The sequence below is a fragment of the Gracilinanus agilis genome, unplaced genomic scaffold (assembly GCF_016433145.1).
Source record: "Gracilinanus agilis isolate LMUSP501 unplaced genomic scaffold, AgileGrace unplaced_scaffold4611, whole genome shotgun sequence".
NCBI classification, from domain to species: Eukaryota; Metazoa; Chordata; class Mammalia; order Didelphimorphia; family Didelphidae; genus Gracilinanus; species Gracilinanus agilis.
Window position 1 is genome coordinate 1 of NW_025380367.1, and position 3,105 is coordinate 3,105.

Sequence of the window (3,105 nt, forward strand, 5' to 3'; positions counted from 1 at the left end):
TCCTTCCTTCCTTCCTTCCTTCCTTCCTTCTTTCCTTCCCTCCCTCCTTCCTCTTTCCAAGTTAGGAGAATAAAGTGAATTGGAGAAATGGGAGAAAGTATCATGTTTCTCCACAAAGGTACAAAATTATTTGCAAAGTCAGCTCAGAGTGACCTAGTCCTGGGGACATCTGGGTGATAAGGGTCCCCCACAGTGCACTGGGTACTCCCGTCCTCTCCATGTCCCCCAGATGCAAGGTACTCCCTTCCCCTTCAGAGAGAGAGATCCCTGGGGGCAGAAGGAGATACTAGCCCTACTTAGGGCTAGGAGGGTAAGAGCAGGCAAGTGAAACTGTACAGAGGAGAAAAGAAAAGCTAGGCTCCCTGGGGGGCATGTGGGTAGAGCCAAGGGCCCAGGGTCCAAGCTGAGTCTGGAGGGACTCCCAGATGAATGGGATAACAGGCTGGGATGGGGGTAGTGGGAAAAGGTTAATAGCCAGAGCACTTCCTCCTCCTGGGAAGTGTCCTCATGAAGGCAGCAGGGAGGTCCCACAGAGGACCGGTGGCAGTGTTTTGAGGGGCAGGAGGCTGAGGGGATCCAGGCCATCCATGTCCGGCTGCCATGCCATAAGGGTGTAGGTCTATATCACCTTTACAGTGGAATGTCTGGTCCAGCCCTCTTCTCTTTTGGTAAAAAATAGTCTTAGTTATTCCCCTGCCCCCAAGAATAAGATGAACTTCAGGAATCATGGAGGATTACTGGTGAAACCATCTCCCCTTCTGCAAGTTTTGTGGGTTCCCTCCCTGGATTCCAATGCTTGACAAAGGGGGGTGATACCACTCGGACAGAAGGGGTGCTCCGGCCCCAAGGAGCCCAGGATGGAAGGAGAGGTTTTCCACCCACCCGCCCACTTGGTCTAGTAGGACAAGGGCCCCAGTGAACAGCCAGCCCAGCAGCTAGCAGCAGAGCAGTGAGCCCTAAGGCGGCAAGGAGCCCTAGATGGCCCCCGAGCGCCCCATGTTGGGGGCTGGCCTCCTTAGTCCTAGCCCAGATGCAGGCCACCTGGGTGTGGGCATCAGCAAAGGCCACCTGCAGGCAGGCCCAGTACTCAGTGGCTTGGAGGAGGCGGGTGATATTGTAGCTGTGGGTGCCCCCAGGTAAGCGGGCAAGGGCGGTAGTCCCTGGGCCTCTGAGGGAAGAGGAGCTGGACCATGTAAGGTTGGTAGAGATGGTGTTGGGGAGGGGCTCCCAGCGCAGCAGGATATGATAGGGGTAGACTTCCTGAACCCTCAGTTCCAGCTCTCGCTCCTGGCCACCGCCTCCAGGGAGGGAGCCCCCAACAGCCAGGTTGACTGATTTGGTGTCAGCCCCCACCAAGTTCTGGGCCACGCAGGTATAGAGCCCAGCTTCCTCTTCGGTGACCTCTCGGATCTCCAGTGTTCCCTCGGGGTATACGCGATACCTCCCGCCTGCCCTGGTGGCCGTCAGCCGCTTCCCAGCTGGAGTCACCCAGTATATCTCGGGCTCTGGCTCAGCCAGGGCTCGGCAGTGGAGGGCCAGGTTCCCGCCGCTGGCCACCTGAAGACTTGGGGGAAAGCTTCGGGGAGAGATGAGGGGCAGGCAATGGTTGGTCATCTCCCGGAAGGGCACTTCCCGGACAGGGCAGTGCTGGAGATCAGGGGGCTCAGCACAGAGAGTGGACTGGGGTTCAATGAAGCGGACGTGGGTGCCCGTGGTGTTAGCCCAACGGATGACACAGTCACAGCGGATGGGGTTGCCATGAAGACCGATTTCCTGTAGGTTGGGCAGGGATTCCACCGTCTGCTGATGCAAGGCACTAAGGGCATTGTTGTTGAGCATAAGGGTTTCCATCTGGGGCAGGTGGCGGAAGGCGCGGGGGTGGACGAAGGACAACCGGGGGTTGTTGGTGATGTCCAGCTTGGTGAGCTCAGGGAGGTTGACCAGGGCGAACTTGTCTATGGAGACCAGCTCCTCCATGTTGTTAAGCCCCAGCTCTTTGAGGTGTAACATGTTGGTGAAGTCGCCCGGTCCCACCCTCTGCAGCGGGTTCTTATTCAGGTCCAAGAACTTGAGTCCAGGCACATGCTCCAGCGCCCTCTTGGGCACCCGGGCCAGTTTATTGTCGTAAAAAGAGAGGCTCTCCAGGCTCCGCAGACCCTCCAGGGCGTAGTCAGAGATCTCCTGCAGGTTCATGCCGGCTAGCACCAGGCTGCGTAGGTTGGCCAGAGGCCGGAAATTCATGTCCAAGATGGCGTCCACCTTGTTGCCTCCGATCATCAGGACCTCTAGGCTCGGGAGCACCTGGAACCAGCGACTGTCCACAGCCCGCAGCAGGTTGGAGTTGAGATGGAGCCGTAGGAGGTTGCCCAGCCCCGTGAACGCCCCCGGGGAGATTCTGCGAAGCTGGTTGTGGTTGAGATAGAGTTCTTGAAGGTTCGCCAGCCCGGTGAAGCTGTCATCCTCCAGCTGGGTCAGCTGGTTCTCCTCCAGGTGAAGGCTCAGTAGCTGAGGCAGCGCCCGAAGGCCAAAGTCGCGGGCATCGGAGAAGCCGTTTTGGGACAGGTCGAGCTCCGTCAGGTTGGCCAGGTAGTCAAGCTCACTCTGCTCCACTCGGGCGATGTTGTTACTCTGTAAGAGGAGGGTCTGGGTGCCGCTGGGCAGCCCCGGGGGTACAGAGGACAAGAACAAGTCATTGCAGTCTACTGTGGTGGCCTCTCGGTACACGGAGCGGGGAGTGTACCAGGGCCGGATCTGGCAGGTGCACTGTGGTGGGCATGGTACTCTCCAGGGCACCACGGGCACTGCAGCAGCAGCCTCTGCTACCCAGGCCAGTACCAGGTGAACCAGAAGGAGCCACATGTTGGGACTTGGGTGGGGAAGCTTGCTTGCCTCCACGCTGACCCCCTTCCTCTTTCTCTTTGTGCAGGTCACCAGTGGCCTGCTCAGTGGCCCATTGGTGGCCCCGGGGGACCTTCCTCTCCGGGAGATCATGCTATTCAAGGGCAGGCAGTGTAGGGGGTTTGGGGGGGGTGTCGTGTCCTTCAGCAGGGGAAGCTATTCTTCCTGGTCCTCCTCCGACTCAGCCCCAGTTCATTCATCACTGCC

General features: G+C 58.7%; 1 protein-coding gene across 1 annotated transcript; it reads right to left on the reverse strand.

The window, feature by feature from the left end:
* Positions 1-717: 717 nt before the first annotated feature.
* On the reverse strand, positions 718-2,859 carry LRRN2 (leucine rich repeat neuronal 2). The gene has a single exon (XM_044684217.1). It carries the CDS (start codon positions 2,857-2,859, stop codon positions 718-720), a length of 2,142 nt encoding a protein of 713 aa, XP_044540152.1.
* Between the last annotated feature and the right edge of the window lie 246 nt (positions 2,860-3,105).

Bases quoted from the DNA above. Each gene is read 5' to 3' on its own strand.
- LRRN2 (XM_044684217.1), bottom strand. From the start codon at position 2,859: ATGTGGCTCCTTCTGGTTCACCTGGTACTGGCCTGGGTAGCAGAGGCT.